Here is a 15,939-nt window from a genome sequence, read left to right as displayed (position 1 = left end):
ACTTTTTCAGGGAGGCCTTCCCTGACCGCTTTTCAAAATCACAACTGTCTAACCCCACCCCAACACCCCCTAATCATCCCTCTCTGATTTATTTTTTCCTTAAAAAGTAGATATTATTATCTTTTCTACTATATATAAGTATCACTATCATCAGCCTAAACACCAGAATATAAGCTCCATGAAGACAAAGATTTGACTCTTTTGTTCTCTCTTGCACCATCCCTCACACCTTGAATAGTTTCTGGTACATAATAAGAGCTTAAAAAATATGTGTGAGGGGTGCCTAGGTGTCTGTCGATTAAGCATCTGACTTTTGGTTTCAGCTCAGGTAATGATCTCAGGGCTCATGAATTCGAAACCCGCATCAGGATCCACATTGACAGTGCAGACCCTGCTTGGGATTCTTTCTCTCCCTGTCTCTCTCTCTCAAAATAAATAAACTTAAAGGACGCTTGAGTGGCTCAGTTGGTTAAGCATCCAACTTCTTTCGGCTCAGGTCATGATCTCATGGTTAATGAGTTTGAGCCCCACGTCAGGCTCTGTGCTGACAGCTCAAAGCCTGCAGCCTGCTTCAGATTCTGTGTGTGTCTCTATATCTGTCCCTCCCCTGCTCACACACTCTCTCTCTCTCAAAAGTAAATAAAATTAAAAAAAATTTTAATATAAAAAAATTAAATTAAATTAAAATTTTAATTTACATTTAAAATCTAAAAAAATTTTAATATAAAAAATAAAAATTTTAAAAATAATAAACTTTTTTTAAAAAAGTGTGTGAAAGGATGAATTATTGAATCAACCTATCAGTACCTTAGCTTTGAAAAGGCAAAACAATTAAACTGGAGCTAAATGGTTCTTTACTTAAAGGGCTCCCCTAAGGATTCTATGATCCTATAATGTAAAATTCTTTTTAAAATATTTCCTATTATATCAAAAGGTAGGCAGATATCAAACTCTGGTTAACAGTAATAAAAACAGGAATAATGCACTCATCAACATTAACTCCTAAAATCTGACTAAAAGCAATATGATATACATTAAAAAAAAATTAGCTGAACTTTCTAGTATCAAAGCATGTACTATTTGTTTTCAACATCGGAGATGTGAAAAGTTCTTCTCAAATTAGAAGTCTTGGGGAGAAATTCAACAACATACTACATCAGCTTCTGCAAATGTACTTCCAAAAGTACCTTTCAGAGTAGTGCCAGCCTATTTGGCCTATTTTACCTCAAAAATCAGTCTACTTATTTAGAAGAACTTCACTTAATTTTTCTCTATGAGTTAAAAACAGCTACTTAGTATAAAAGTCCCAGTATCAAAGTCATACATTTCTACAATGTAATCATAAATACCGACAATTACAGTAATATTCATAAATGTTAACAATAAATATTCTGAGTTTCCTTAATAAAATATTTACGCCCAGTTTATTTTCACATTTCTCATTAATCCATTTATATGCCCAAAGCACCAATAAAATGCCTTGAATTGAAGACTATCTGGCACTTTTTGCTGAGAAGAAAGTCATAAACATACATCATAAAACAAGTTATTTAATAAGGTTGTAATATTTTGTTTATTAATCAAAATCAATGTTTTAAAGACCAACATAAAATGTTCATTTGAAATCTTATAAGATTTCTCCTGTAGGAAACTTGAAAAGCTTTGTACTCACCTCTAGATTTTCACCATCTGAACTGTCTTTTGTTTTGGATGCAGGAGGAGGGGAAGACACTGGAGGAAGAGGGCTGGTTATAATTTGGGAGCTGAAAAAGTAATAGGAGATATAACTGATAGGTAAAATACTCTGCCTATAAGAGAAGATATACATTTTTTAGCATAGTTCACCTCAGCTCTGTCTGGTTAAAGCATCACTTCCTAAAGCATGTTGTGTGCAACACTAGAGTCACATAGCCTGGAAAAAGCCTATAGTCAACAAATATGGGCCACAGTGCTCTTGGAAGATTTTTGTGCAAGCTGGCATATTAAAGGTTTTTGATAAGTACTGTAGTTTTTTAAAAAGCCCATTTTAATTTAAACCACCATTTCCCAAACATTTCTGCCCACAAGAGCAGCCCATCTCTTTTTTTATCTTTTTACAAAATATAGAAGTTAGTGAGCAGCAGACCATAATTGGGAAATACTCAATTACAGCTTACATTACATTGTAAAATCTTAACAGACTTCTAACAAAATATTCTAGGTGGCAGAAGTAAGGAAGAAGGTAAATAAGCATGACTGGAGACAGAAGACCTCCCATGTACAGTGGAAGACAAAGTCAATGGTCTGTTCTTTTAAAAACAAAAAATATAAAGCAGACGATAGAAGAAAAAAAATGATCTTTTCCGTTTTTCTGTTCTTCTTCAAATGAAACACAGAAGATAAAAACAGCAGTATCATAATCATAGTGAAAAATTCAAAAACACAAACTTAAGCCCATGGGATAACTGTAATCATTGGACTAATTCAGGAAATCTGAATTCTAGACCTCATCTGTCATTAACAAATCTCATGACCTTCACAAAATAATTTTCATCACTGAGCCTCAGGTTTCTCACCCAAAGGTTCCTATCTGTCTCAAATTCTTTAAGATTTTATGGAAACTAAAATGGCAAAGTAGAAAGAACGTGGGCTTTAGAGTCAACTCTACCATTTGTAGGATATAAGACTCTGGACAATTAACTTCTTGTTCCGTCCTTCATTTCTAAATTAGAGATATGAATATGTACTTCAGAGGATTATTAAAATGACTTAATGTATGTGGGCCCCCTCACAGTGTCTGCTACAGAGGTGGGAGATCTTAATTGTCATTGTTGTTAACAGCTTTTAATTCAAGTACTATGGCATTTTTGTTTTTATTATGACTACTAAAACGGTGCAAAGCATAAAGGTGTAAAACATAAACTTTACAATAAAATATTTGAGTCCACTACCATGCCCCACCATTTGTTTTATTTTTGCATGAGCACTTTCTAACTCTTACCAAGCACTATCTTAAGTGCTTTATGTGTATTAACTCATTTAATCTTCCAACAACCTGCAAAAATCAGTTACTATTATTATATTCCCATTTTTAAGATGAGAAACTGGGGCCAAGCAGAGATTATGCACCTTACACAAGTTTACACAGCTAGTAAGTGGCAGAGTCAAGATTTTCACTCAAGTATTCTGACTCCACAGCTTGCAAATCACTGTTCTGTAATACAGTAATGTGAGTTCTGTGGGTGCATATGTCACATTTATTGGTACAACTTTAAACTTACAAACTAGGGCTTGGTACATCTAAGGAAAAAGGAAAGGAGAAGTTTGAAAAGAGGGGAGACTATTAGATTTGAACATAAGTCCTCCCTGCATATCCATACCTATCTATTTCTGCAGAATTGATTCCAGAATTTGACACACTCTCTGACACTGAACCCTGACTATCCTTCTTGGTAGGTTCTAATCCATTCTTTATGTCATCAAAATTTTCATATTTGAGAGCCTGGACCAGCTGTAATAGGTACATCAACAAATCCTGGAAAACAAACAAAAATAGGCTAATATTAGAAAAACAAATGCAACTGATTATAGACATCATTTATTCTTAAATATCAAGCTAACAGTTTAGTTTCATCTACCACTTATCAGCTGTGCTACTTTTGGCAAGTTAACTGGGTTATTTAACCTCTTGCTGCCTCACGGGGTCCTCATCTGTAAAATGGGCAAAATCATCTATACCTTAGAGATAAGTTGTGAGGATTAAATCAGTTAACAGAAGAAAGTCACAAAACAGTGCCTGGCACAGAGTAAATGGCCAATAAATGCATTTAAAGTGGTATCCAAAAAGCAAGGCAGAAAACAAAAACAAGGATTAAGATGGTTCATGTAAAACTAAAAAATTTAGAAAGGATCCTTTTTTCAGCAATAGATCAGATAATGGCATTTTATGTCTAAGATTTCATAAGAAACTCCAAATTTTCAAGTTCTCAAAGAATTCCTGTTGCATAAACTTTTCTGGTTAGGATTTTTTTTTTTTAATCCTGAGTCCTTTCTTCTTTTTTTTCCTTGAGAGCTCAGGTTTTAGAGAATTTGGGTTGCTACCTAAATGGAAAAATCCTATAAAACAGACATTTTAATTTTAACACTCTTGGTTACGGGAAAAGCTTACTTTCCTGCCAACTAGCAATAATGGCTTAAAAAAACAAATGCCCAAGGTTAAATTTCCCATACTGATATTGACAATCAACACGATAATTAGGACTCAAAAGTGTCAACAAAATCGTTTTTACTTTTCTGAGTTTTCCTTTAATGTAAAAAGACTCTTCCAGTTTAATGTTTAGCATGGATATGAAGCCTATCTTACTCTCCATAAATGTAGTTCTTAGCCCTTCTCAATGACTATTAAGAAAACTCCCAAAGTGTCACTTTTAAAACCAATTATAAACTGAAGAAATCCACACAACTCAAACACTTTTTTAAAGTTTCATTATCTTCGAGTTCTAGTTGCTACTCACCTAGTTAGCCCCTCAAAACTCATAATCAGATAACTGTTGAGACTTGATGAATACCACCTCAATCTCAGTCTCCTCTTTAGGCCTATAAGCCAAGTGAAATCCCCTGTCAGAACTTCAGTCAGGATCCACACTTTCCTTCCTTACTTGTAACAGCTATAGAATTTGTAGTTATTTGCTTATTTACTCTTCATCTTCTCCAGTTTACTGCAAACTCCATGAGGACAAAGTCCACTCCCAACAACCTATTTTCCTTTACTTTATACTCCACTGTATTTTTTTTTCGTACCTTTTTTCTTACATTGACATAGTCAATATTTTTATCATTATCTAAATAGCGACAGGGGAAGAATACACAGGATTTCACGACTATGATTTTGCCACAAAAATATTAAATAAAAGTTTAACTGGCCTATTCATTCATATTCAACTATATCAATGTCAGTGGCCAGAGAAATCAAATGACTGTATCAGAGCACCTCTACAGTGTTTTGTTCTCTAAAAATCTTTTTTTTTTAATGTTTGTTTATTTATTTTGAGAGAGAGAGAGAGACAGAGAGACAGAGTTCGAGCAGGACAGGGGCAGAGCAAGAGGGAGAGAAAAAGAATCCCAAGCAGACTGTCAGCACAGAGCCCCATGCAGGGCTCGAGCACACAAAGCATAAGATCACAGCCTATGCGAAAATCAAGAGCTTAACGGACTGGGCCACCCAGGTGCCCCAAAACCATTTTTTAACTGGAGTAATAAACATCTGATTTTCTACTATTATTTTGAGACTTATGACATCTAATAGCAATAGGTACGCTTTTTCTAAGGGAAAAAAGGTGAATTTCATAACAAAAAATTGATTAATATATTTAATGACAAATATCCTTCTCAGGAGAATTAAGTAATTGTGTTTCACTGCTAAGCATGCTTCGAAAATGCTGCTGAGTATATCACCTGTTATGTTTTCCCAAATATAGAAGACTTTCCACATGAAATCAAAAGGGCTATATCGTTATTAAATTCCCCACAAAGGAGGAATTCAGAAGAAAACGTTCCTCTTTTTGTCACTCATCACTATCTGATTTGTTGGTTTGGTATTCTATATTCAAACTATACTTTCCTTCATTTGTACAAAGTCTATTTGCTCATTATATAGTCACATCTTGAAAAACATAAAATTCCTCTAAGCATGAAGGACATAGCATTGGAGTAAAACAAAAGAAAAGATCAGGTTTCCATCTGAGGCAATTCAGTAAAATTTCCCAAGAGCTATGGAATATTATCTAGATAGTGATCACCATTTCTCTCAATAACAAGTTAATTCTAATGCTTCAGGGTACACAGGCAAAATTCCGTATCAAAAATCACTAAGTGACTTCCCATTTCTTATTGAATTAAGAGTAATTCTTCATATAGGCATTTACAGTTAGAAGGACACAGGTTCTGATCTTACATCCTGAACAGCTAGCTACATACATCCCACATTCCAGTTAAAGTGAAATGCTTGCTATTTTCTTATTACTTTTCACTCTCCTTGCCTTTGCTCATTTTGGTCTCTCCACTTAAAATGTAAACTCATGTCCAACTGTGAACATTTACTCTTCCTTTAATGAGTATCTCAAATGCCACTTCCTCCTCAACTCTAATGGGGAACCTCTCCTTTTGAACCACACAACAACAAGAAATACAGTTTTTAAAAAATTTCTAAAGGAACACCTGGGTGGCTCAGTTATTAAGCATCCGACTTCAGTTCAGGCCATCATCTCATGGTTTGTGAGTTCGAGCCCCACACTGGGCTCTGTGCTGACAGTTCAGAGCCTGGAGCCTGCTTTGGATTCCGTGTCTCCCTCTCTCTGCCCCTCCCTACTCACGTTCTCAGTCTCTCTCTCTCAAAAATAAACATTAAAGAAAAAAAAATTTATAAAAATAAAAATAAAAAATTCCTAAATAGAATATTAGCAAATTAAATTCAGAAAGGTATTCAAAGATTAAGATCTCTAAAACCTAAAAAATAACTACCATATTTTGCAATTTAAAGTGTACACAATGTTTCTATCATTATCCTCTACCTAATAACAAAAATTCTAAAATGGTCTGGAAATAGTTCAGTACCTGCATGAATACAGCTATCTCCAGAGACAATCAAATACTAAGCTAGAAGCTTGTGAGGGAATTGAAATAAGACAATCAAAAATTAGGACTGATAATTTTCTATTTAAATTCTGAACCCACATGAAGGTACTGTCTTGACTGTAGCCCAGAGGCCTTTAGCTAAACGCTAAGACTCATATCAAACATTGAGAATTAATGATTTAAGTTAAATTTCCAATTAATTTCACAATAAATATTTCAACATTTCTACATTTCAAATAAATATGTAATAAATTTTACTTGTGATACAGTAAAGACAGTGAGGAAGAATATGCTGAATCACAATGCTTAGGATTGCTTTTTGACAGGAGAGTAAAAAACACTGTTCCAATAAAATTATACAACAGCTGAGATTTGCCTCCAAATAATCCGGTGAGGGGTAGGAAAAGGGGAAGAGAAAATAAGTGGTGTTACAGATGAAACAAGACTAGCTGTGAGCTGGCAACTGAAGATGGGTAAATTATATGTGAGCATTCACTAGACTATTTACTTTAGTGCTCATATGTTACTATAATTAAAGACATACATCGACCTTAGTGCTATGTTTTGCCACTACAAATTCAAAATGACTTTTTTTAAAAAAAAGATCTTCAGTATTAGTTATTCTATGGAATCAACATTGCTATATACATCGAGGCTTGAGAAAAGTTATCCTGTATCCCATAAGCCCTGCAGGCTAGCATAAATTATTAGGTTATGTTTGGAAAAGGCATTCATTCACCATATAAAAATTAGTACGTTAAAAACTTGCTGGATTACTCTATCTTATTAGGAGTAACTCCAGTTCAAAATCCAGCCATGCTTTGTGTCCACAGAGTGTTCCTCCTTCCCTGGTGGTTTTATATGTATATAAATAGCCAGCATAAAGTTTGCAGGCTTGGCTTTCCAGAGGATTCAAAACCACCTTCAGAAAATCTACATATACACGTAATTGTCAGCAGCTGAAAGTTTAAAGGAGAAGTTTGAAGGAGAATAAGATGACCATGCATCTCTATGCTTTAAAGGCCCCAAGGGCTTCTCAAGGCTGCAATTAAATGTGGCTTGTTGTATACTGACTGATAGAGGGGATCTGAATTATTCCCTAGCTGGTGCCGCATTAAACCATTTTTCATTAGAATTCCTTTTTCCAGACAGAGCAATACAAGCTCTGCTGCCAGGTAAATGTCCTGGGAGAGATTGTCCTATCATGTAACAGATCAGGAAGTAAATTTTCATTTCACAGAAGAGTCCTTGGAGGAATATTTTAATTTTACTTCTGAAAACACACCTAGTATATCCTCTTCCCTTCTAAAAATCTCTCTCTCTCTCTGGTCTACCTATCTCTCTCTCTCTCCCTCTCTCTAACACACACACACACACACACACACACACACACACACACACACACACACACACTGGACTGAGTGGGGAGGAGTAAATGAGTCTATAATCAGGCTCTAGTTTAAAATGTACCCAAAGAAGAGTAATGAGTAACAATGTACCTCATCATCTGCCTGTCGCAACCGGGCAACAGCATAACGCCTCACAGTTGGATTGGTGTAATGGGAGGATAAAAGCTCCAAGGAGTCCTCTACATCCATTGGCTTCCATTTTCCTAGAAGTTCCAATGCCTGTTTAGCCTCCTGAGGTAAATCCCAATTAACACATTTCAAGAATTTTGTTAAAGCCTAAAATCAGAAAAGATTTTAACATTAGAAACAACAGCCTATTACCTGGGAAAAGGAAAGGTCAAGAGTGAGTAGGCAGAGTTTCCCACTTGGTCCTGATGACAAAGTCACAGAATTGATGACAGACTCCATGTGTAACCACTAAACATAGTTACACATATGTTCCTAGAAAAATACTGCAGGACAGAAAGAAAAAAAAAAAAAGCATGTTCCCTGTAACTTTACATTTTTCAGCTTAGTTTTTTCTTTGTTTTTTTCAGGTTTTATTTATTTTTACCAGAGAGAGAGAGACAGAGCATGAGTAGGGGAGGGGCAGAGAGAGAGGGAGACACAGAATCCGAAGCAGGCTCCAGGCTCTGAGTTGTCAGCACACAGCCAGATGCGGGGCTTGAACCCACAAGCCGTGATGAGATCATGACCTGAGCCAAAGTCAGACACTTAACGGACTGAGCCACCCAGTCTGAACCCACATGAAGTACCGGCTTGTACCTTGTACCTTGTACCTTGTACCAGGCGACCCTACATTTTTCAAGTTAAACCACTATACAGAGCACTACAAATTTTTAAGTTTTCTTTGACTTTTCCTCATTTTCCTTTTTTATTTTAAAATAGCGCAGGCCTTGGGGTGCCTCCTTCAGTGAAGGATTCAAGTTCGGCTCAGGTCATTATCTCACGGTTCCCGAGTTCAAGATCCGGATTAGGACTCTGCTGACAGCACGGAGCTTGGAGCCTGTTTCAGATTCTGTGTCTCCCTCTCTCTCTGCCCCTCCCCCTGCCCTCTCTCTCTCTCTCAAAAGTAAATAAACATTAAAAAATATTTTTTTAATAACAAAATAGTGCAGGCCTCAAGACATGGAAATAAAGAGGCATACATATTCTCATGAGATGTTTTACAAACAACCTTCATTTTACAACATCAACATGGGACATAAAATATTGCAGCCAGTAAATAAAAAGAGTTCAAAGTCAAGCAAAGGTACAATCCCTACCACGAACCTCACTCTCAAACCTCCCCAGGATCACTGGGTTTCCTAGATACTCACACATGAGGGCTCAAACTAAATTAAATATGTACATCTCTTACACAGAGAAGTAACTATTTTAAAAGACAAACAAAAACTACACACAAACAAGCATAGAGAAAAACACAGAAGCAGCAACAAATATTCTATGATTCAGCTACCTGTTTGTAGTATCTTTCTGGAACCTCACTTCTTTAGACAAGCAGCATAACTATCTAAAGTTTTTACAAGATTGTCCAGGTAAATAAATGACCTTCGAGCATATCATTCATGGTTGCATACATAATAAGTGCTCTTTTAACAAGGTTGTATATTTGTTCTCCATAAAAAACTATCTCTATTGTCACATCTCCCTACTGGGAACAGTTTCCTGGCTGATCCCATTTTCTTCTTTCTCTTTGTCTATGAATTCATCTCTTGAACAAAGATAACTTTAAAATTTAAAATTTCTGGGGCACCTGGGTGGCTCAGTCGGTTAAGCGTCCGACTTTGGCTCAGGTCATGAATTTGCAGTCTGTGAGTTCGAGCCCCGTGTCGGGCTCTGTGCTGACAGCTCGGAGCCTGAAGCCTGCTTCGGTTCTGTGTGTCCCTCTCTCTCTCTCTCTCTGCCCTTCTCCTGCTCATGCTCTATTTCTCTTTGTCTCTCAAAAATAAACATTAAAAAAAAATTTTTTTTTTTTAATTTAAAATTCCTGTTCTGCCCAACTAAAATCTTTTCATTAGTAATCTAATCCAGTTCTGAAGAAAATGCCCTTTTGGACAACAAAACACAGTTATTGGTTAGTATGACATAAAATGAACCCTAATGCCCATGACCTAACTTATTCTTGATTTAAGTAAATTAAGCAAAAAGGCCTGATGGAGATTATCTAGTCCAGTGCTCAAACTGTATATAATCTCAATGAAGTCAGTGGCTTGCCTGTCACCTCAAAATGGTGAAGAAGCTACACCCAAAACTGGGATCCACTAACTCTGAGCCCATGCATCTTTCACCAGATGGTTCCTCCCTACTATTAAGGCACTGCCATCTCCTAACTGGCTAAATCCATGCCCCGTAGAGCCATTATTCCATCAACACTGATCTCCTAAATCCATTACCAATTCCTGTCCATTATTTCCCAAGCAATATTTCCTGCATTTTTCCCCTCAGCTTGATTCTCACTACACCACACATTTAGAGTTTAGCATAGCCTTCTAGCTAAGAGCCTTAATACCAGTTTCCCTTCTAATCATTTCACAGGAATTCTCAGAAGCTCAAGTTGGAAGTAATGTTAGCATGAACCACCAATTGTCAACAGAAATGTATTTCTAATATCCCTGACAAAAAGAGACTTAATATTTAAGTAATTCCAGTGGCTAATTTCTAAAGTACCTACTTTGAAGCCATTTTTGTTGTTTTTTAACGATAATGAACCAAAAGACAGAAGTGTTTTCATGTAACTTGCTCCCAATGTCCGTTTCATTGCAGAGAATGAGAGTAAATTTAACTCCCCCCCCCATACATGGACAACTTTTCCAACAGAAATGATGACTACCATAGTGTTATAGTGTGGTTTCCCATTAGATAATAGGATCACTCTAATTTACAAAACAAAACAAAAAACAAACATAACAACAAAACCTTGGCTTGTTTCTCAAAACACTTCAATGATACTTCTCACCACAATCCTCTCTCATTAAGCTAACTCCCATTCTCTTTCTATGCTTCAACCAACTTAACCTAATTAATACATCACTCTCTAATTCCTGTCTACAAGCTTTCCCTATGCTCTTCACCCAAACAGTAGTGTCATCTTCAAGGCCAGCTTGTCAGACTCAACTTTTCCAGTAAGTTCTCAGCAACTTTGAGCTCTTCCTTTAGTACTTACCTCAATTTTACCCCTTTCATTCAAATGATGCTCTTCTTAACTGCCAAACACTTTTGTGGGCATTCTTATCTCTACAACTGGAGTCTGTTCCGAAAGGGTAGCTATCCATTTCTTCAGTACCAACAGCATGCCATTTAGCACAGTGCTCCCTCTCCATGTAAGAACACAGACCACCCTTCTAACTTATTCCATGCATTTTATTTTTCACTTCTAGAATGCATTTCTATGTTGAATGTTGAAGCAAAGCAATACTTCTTAAATAACTACAGCAAAACCTTTTCCATTTCACAGCACATCAGCAGTCTTAATAGAAATGTGCAGATATGTACTTACAAGCAAATCTTGCAGCATGCTGATGTACTCAGCTCAATAACTGAAACAATCTAACCCCCAGATTCTCAGATTTACAGATTTACCAGTAAGATTTATAGCATGCTGCTGCCAAGGAACTTAAGACACTGTACAAAGAATTATACAACTTTCTAATGCTGAATGTTACAAATGTAAGCAAAGAGGTAGTAGAAGGAAGGAAAACAAGGAGAAGGGAAATGAGAAAGATAGAAAATGTAACAATCTGAAGCAATAATAATACTTAATTCCTGGCCCTTTAAAGATGCTGTACTGATGTATGTAAATTTAAGGATTCAAAAGCAATTTTATCTTTAGAGTTTCCACTGATAAATGGAGAGTACAGGCTTTCGAGCCAGAGTGTTTGAGGTCAAATACTAATTCCCAGCTCCATGACTTTTTGGCTGAGTCACCTCTAGCACATTATTTAACTTTTAAGTGACTTGTCCTATAAAGTTGCAGTAATGATTAAATAAGTTACTGAACGCAAATGTTTAGAACAGTACTTTGGAAATAATTTGGAAATAATATATATTTGATGTTAATTATTTTATCATCTGATATTATTGTTATTCTACTTCTGATGTTGGGTGCAATGTCAAATGACGACATTACCACTTTTATTGCCATGTTTTAAATAGCAGTATTTCCAATTTTTTTTTTAATGTTTATTTTTGAAAGAGAGATAAAGAGCAAGCAAGGGAGGGAGGGCAGACAGAGAGAGGGAGACACAGAATCGGAAGCAGGCTCCAGGCTCTGAGCTGTCAGCGCAAAGCCCGATGCGGGGCTCAAACTCACAAACCATGAATCATGACCTAAACCAGACACTTAACCGACTGAGCCACCCAAGCGCCCCTAAATAGCAGTATTTAATTAACCTCCCTTCTGATCTTAGAACCTCTTCACTATTATCTCCTATTCTTAGAATCACATTCACAATCACTTCAGAGCTGAAAAAAAACTATGTTCATCATATATATATCTATTTTTAACTTCTACCAACTAAGTTATGGGAAATTTCTAATTTGTTGCTAAAGGGAAATCTATTCCTCTACTCAGGACACTTCTGACAACAAATGTGTCGTTTTCCACACCAAACAATTGCTTAATTCTCTGAGAACACCAACTAGATGTCCCAAAATCTAGTTCAATTCTGAAACTACCTGGAGTTACTGAAGATTCCACAGGTTAAAGGGTCAGTCTCACAAAACTGCTTCCTGTTTTAGAGCCAATTACAAATTTTGGATCCCCAGGTTGCCCACACTTGTGTGTGACTTGGCTACAAATCAGAAGTTACCAATGACACCTTCCTCAGGCTCAGTAATTTGCTATAATAGTTCATAAAACTCAGAAATACTTTACTTATTACTACTGTTTTTTTACAAAGGATACAAAATGAATAACCAGATGAAAAGGTACATTGGACAGGTCTGGAAGGGTCCCAAGCAGAGGTGGTTCTGTCCCTATAGAGGTTTGGATGTGCCACTCTCCTGTCACATGAATGCATTCACCAACCCAGAAGCTCTACAGACCTTGTCATTATAGGTTTTCATGAAGGTTCCATTACATAGGTTTGATTTATTCTGGCCAGTGTTGATTAATGCAATGCCTACTCCCTCTCCCAGAAATCATGGGGTGGGGTTGAAAATTCCAACCCTCTAATCATATTCATCTGGTTGGTTCCTCTAGCAACCAGCTCCATCTTGCAAGAATCACTTCATTAGCATAAACTCAGGTATGGCTGAAAGGGGCTTATTATGAATAACAAAAAGACACCACCCCCATCCCTACCACTCAGGAAATCCCCAGGGCTTTAGAAACTGTGCCAGAAACAAAAACCAAGTATATATTTCTTATTAGATCACAGTATCACAGTTGTGCTTCTAATTTCAAAATTGAAAATATCTGCTCACCCTGCTCCTTCCATTTGCCCTATTTCATTATTTCAGGCACTCAAGCCTAACTCCTGGGAGTTGTCACCAAGTCATCTTACACATTCTCCTCTCCTTCCCCTGCCCTCCAAGATCACTCTCAAAATCATACATGAGTCTCCTAATTAGGTCTCTTCTTTCACTCTCAGAGCTGCTCCAACCCACCCTGATTCAACTTCCTTAAAACACCACTTCTTAAGACATACTCTGTTGCTTTAGTGGTTTCCTATCACCAGTGAAATCCAATTCCCAAGCTAGAATCCAAGGCTCAAACTGACTCCAACTTGTTTATTTCATAACCATTCACACAAATTTTTCTGTCTCTGAACTTAACATGCTGCCTTACTCATGCTTTTCTTCTCCATGAAAAATGATCATCACATAAAAAATATCATCGAAGCTTATTCAAACTTTAAGACCAATCTTTTGCTCTGTGAAATTTCCTTCATATCATAGCACACTGATCTTGCTATACTCTACATATCTATTATAGTAATTACCTAAATGTTTATTAGGAGGATAACCTTTAATCAATTTACATGCTTATGTTTCCCCATTTTGATTCTGTATAAATATCCTTTCCCTAAAAACAGTTTTAATTTATATGAAGACAGAGAAATGCTATCTCGAAGCCTAGAGTCTAAATATGACTAGGCCAAAGTGGTAACTTTGCTTGCTGAAGTGAATTCATTTCTGCTGCTCATTGACTTCTTGACAGCACAAATATGATAGTGTCCTGATGTACGGTCCCAACAGCTACTTCAGGAAAAGCCTCATATGAACATTCAGTGCATCACTATTACCTCCACTGTGTGACAGTTACTATGCTTTTTTTCCCCCAAAGATAACAGGAAGGCATTAAGAAAGTTATTTTCAATTAACATTTGTATAAGAAGCCATTTGCCATTTATTGGTTTTGAAAAGATACAATATTCACATTTTGGATTTCATAATAATAAGCCACTTTCCATACTATGTAGAAATAGTTCTACATAGTATGGACCACAAATTTTTTAAATCTTCCTGAATTTCACTGGTTTTGCTAGATAAAGTGATTACTGTGAACTTTGTAGGTGCAACATCACATCCAGAGTAGAAGGTTTTCATCCAAAATACTTAAGACAGGGCATTTAGAAAAAAATAGGTGGAAAGACCAAGTTTAATTAAAAAGTAAATAAGAAATGTAAGTTTGTAAGAACTAATTTCCATCAATTTTTGACCACTGTTTTCTCTCCACCAAATCTTTTCAGCTTCAGGGCCCAATGCCAAATAACCTAAATCAGTTTCAGAGAAACTGACACGGAAAGAACTTCTTTGTGTAAGTAAATTAAGGGACAGGAGTACAAGAGTATTTGTTTTCTACAAAACCCATTTTAAATTATTACAAAGACACAAATGTGGCTGTGTGAATAATTCCTCTGGTCACTTGAAAGCCAATATATATCTGGTCTACTGAAAAGTGCTTCCCAAACATTAAGAAATATTGTTTGTTCTACTCTAGTGATCATAAGAATCCTATAATGTGTCCTGAGAACTGAAGTTTCATCACCCACATTTCAAAAACTTGAAATCAACTAGTTAAATGAAACTTGTCACATACTTTATATCACTTGAGCATTTTATTTCTTTTGCACATATCTGGAAGTAATTGAATTTCGGTGGGAAGTGACTACTTGTTTAAACAAACAATTTTTCTTGCAAGTGTTTCTATCTAAGGCAGTTCTGCTCTGTAAATCTTTTCTATGCTTCTTGAACCCATACATTCTAACAGGTTTAATTCAATATCTTGCTGTGTGTTTTAGCAAACACTCTTCTACATTCAAGATGCAATTTCTGTGACCAAGGTTTTTCTTCATTTAACAGAGTATCATGTACTAACTCAATCTTTTTATGAAACCCAGAATCACAACCTAAGTTTTTATTGATGAATATTTCCTTTTTTGCAGTCATGAAGAGAATAACACTCAAAGCTATAGGAAATTTAAAATTCTTCTTTCACTCTTGTTAAGGATGTAAAGGAGAGTTAATATAATTCATCTACAAAGAATTTCCCAAGGCATCAATAAAAGATAAAGAAGTAAAGCTGGAAAGTTTAAGATGAGCTGCAATTGAATTTTTACCTTTACTTTAGAAATGAAAAGAAATAAAATTGTTTCAGAAAAACAAGTTAAAGTAGCTAAAGACTGTCTCATGAGATTGTAAAACATATTCATTCATTCTCATATAATTATGTAATAGCTTTGTGACAGATATTAATTTTCCTGATGCTGCTATGTTTTGTGCCCAACACATTTCATAATTCCTGCTGAGGCATGTACGTGATGTTGCAAATATTTTCTCTAAAATCCACTAAGTTCTCTTCTAATTCACAGATGTGAGCACATCCAAGATGGTATAAGAGCTTTGTGCTTCTTGCACAGGTTCCTTAATGTCTTTAAGACTCAAGCTTCCTCATATATAGAACACTCATGAT

At 36.0% G+C, this 15,939-nt stretch overlaps 1 protein-coding gene across 1 annotated transcript in view; it reads right to left on the bottom strand.

Annotated features, from left to right (window-relative positions):
- PIK3C3 (phosphatidylinositol 3-kinase catalytic subunit type 3) overlaps positions 1-15,939 on the bottom strand; it is a 146,423-nt gene that overhangs the window by 76,148 nt on the left and 54,336 nt on the right. The window contains exons 10-12 of the mRNA XM_043558700.1: positions 8,112-8,297; positions 3,360-3,514; positions 1,673-1,763 (exon numbers count right to left, since the gene is read on the bottom strand). Of these exons, the coding sequence (XP_043414635.1) occupies positions 1,673-1,763; positions 3,360-3,514; positions 8,112-8,297 (432 nt within the window). The remainder of the gene's footprint in view (positions 1-1,672; positions 1,764-3,359; positions 3,515-8,111; positions 8,298-15,939) is intronic.

This window comes from Prionailurus bengalensis, chromosome D3 (genome assembly GCF_016509475.1).
Source record: "Prionailurus bengalensis isolate Pbe53 chromosome D3, Fcat_Pben_1.1_paternal_pri, whole genome shotgun sequence".
Classification (NCBI taxonomy): Eukaryota; Metazoa; Chordata; class Mammalia; order Carnivora; family Felidae; genus Prionailurus; species Prionailurus bengalensis.
This window is presented reverse-complemented; position numbering and strand designations above follow the sequence as displayed.